At 57.5% G+C, this 1,927-nt stretch overlaps 1 protein-coding gene across 1 annotated transcript; it reads right to left on the reverse strand.

Annotated features, from left to right (window-relative positions):
* Positions 1-344: 344 nt before the first annotated feature.
* Positions 345-1,679, reverse strand: LOC109543492 (RING finger protein nhl-1-like; the record flags this gene model as incomplete). Its single annotated transcript, XM_048663057.1, has 4 exons — positions 345-863; positions 917-1,057; positions 1,116-1,256; positions 1,323-1,679. Coding segments are annotated over 4 exons (1,071 nt in total), but the record flags the coding sequence as incomplete, so codon positions are not given.
* Positions 1,680-1,927: the final 248 nt, after the last annotated feature.

Raw genomic sequence — 1,927 nt, forward strand, 5'->3', positions numbered from 1 at the left:
AACCACGCGAGCGCAATTGACTGGAAACATAAAATTTGTCGGTTGCATTCAGATTGCCGACAAAAATCAGGTTCCCAAAGTATTTTTCGGAAACTTTCAACGTCGATCGGCCCAAGCGTCTGCTACGCCCCGAACCCAATTTCACCCAAAGGCGCTGTTGCCAAATGTCGCCTTTCAGCCAAAACCTTCCGGAAAAATCTGGAAAGTTGGCCAACCACTTGTTCCAATTGCTGCAAAGCCGCCCGAAAAAACCTTTTTTCAATTGAAAATCGGCCCTTGCAGGTCGAACAAGGTAAACCCCGTGGTGAGGGGGGCGCAAGCAAGGAGATCCCGACGCAAAACCATCATCAAAAATCAGTTTATTACCATTATTAACAATCAACGAACGCATACGCACACAATGTTACAGAAAAATGACAGCGCAAATGAACTCAAAACACCTGGATGCGATGATTCTCCCGGTCGCAGACCAAAATGTGCCCGTCGGGGGTCATGGCCACGCCCTCCAGCCCCTTGAACTCGCCCTTCTGCGCGCCCCAGCAGCCCAGCGAGCGCAGGAACGTCCCATCCGGATGGAAGATCTGGATGCGGTTGTTTCCCGAATCGGCCACACAGATGTAGCCCTGGTCGTCCACGGCCACGCCCCTCGGGAACTTGAACTCCCCCTCCTCCGAGCCCTCGCTGCCGAAGCTGCTCAGCACCTTTCCGTTCACGTCGAACACCTGCAGGCGGTGGTTGTTCGAGTCGGAGACGATCACGCGGTTCGTGTTGGAGACGGCGATGTAGTGGGGGTGTTCCAGCTGCCCCTCCCGGCTCCCCATCGTGCCGAACTTGCCCACAAAGGTGCCATCCGACTGGAAAACCTGCCACAGAGCGCTGCGTCACCCCGCCCTATACTAGGGGCCCCGCCTCCTACCTGGATTCTGTGGTTCTCCTTGTCGCACACGTAGATGAACCCGAGGGCGTCGGTGGCGATCCCCCACGGGTAGTTGAAGCGCCCATCCGACGTTCCCTGGCTGCCGAAGGAGCGCAGGAAGCGCCCCGACGGGTCAAACACCTAGACAGAGACAGCGGCTAGACACGCCCCCTGGCTGCGCCACGCAGGCCCCGCCCACCTGAATTCTGTGGTTGTAGCGGTCGGCGATGATGTACTGGCCGATGCGGTTGACGGCCACGCCCGCCAGGCAGTCGAACTCGCCCTCGCCGCTCCCGTATTGGCCGAACTCCTTGAGGAAACGCCCCCTGGAGTCGAACACCTGCACGGGATTGGGCGCCGATTAGAGCCTGGAAGGGGGCGGAGCTTGGGGGGGCGGGGTCGTTACCTGGACGCGGTGATTGGACGAGTCGGCCACCACTATGGAGTTGTCAGGGCCGACGGCCACGCCCCTCGGCCAGGTGAAACTTCCGGCTTCGCTCCCCCTACTACCGATCTGGAACAGTTGCTGGCATTTCTGCAGGTACTGGCTCCTAGGGGAGGTACCTGCTGCTGCTGCCGCGATACCTGCAGGGCACTGGTGATTAGTCAGGCGCGAAGGTGGCGGGCGTGGGTGGGGGCGAAACGTTGCTCGGGGTTGGGATCGGCTGGAGGATTGGTTGGAAGGTGAACAGGGTTGGAGGACTGGGGGAATTGGGGAGATTTGCGGGTTTCTTAGGGGGACCCTGAAGCCACGACCCACACAGTGTTAGTGAGACGCTGGAAGCGAAGGCGGGCGCTAAAACTTGAAAAATTACCTCAAATCTGAAATAATCAAAATTCTTCACTGCTCCAAACTGGCTCAGAAAGAGCCTTTCCGGCTCTAGCCTGGAGTGGTATTAGGATTTCCGTGTTTCGCTTGGTTTCTGAGCAAAAAATTGACGAAGTTGCCCTCACAGCGACCAAAGGTTTTGCTAACAACCCAACTTCAAACTTGCGCCAAAATTCAACCGA

Source organism: Dendroctonus ponderosae, unplaced genomic scaffold, assembly GCF_020466585.1.
Source record: "Dendroctonus ponderosae isolate FM_Combo_2020 unplaced genomic scaffold, Dpon_F_20191213v2 Dpon_F_20191213_12, whole genome shotgun sequence".
Classification (NCBI taxonomy): Eukaryota; Metazoa; Arthropoda; class Insecta; order Coleoptera; family Curculionidae; genus Dendroctonus; species Dendroctonus ponderosae.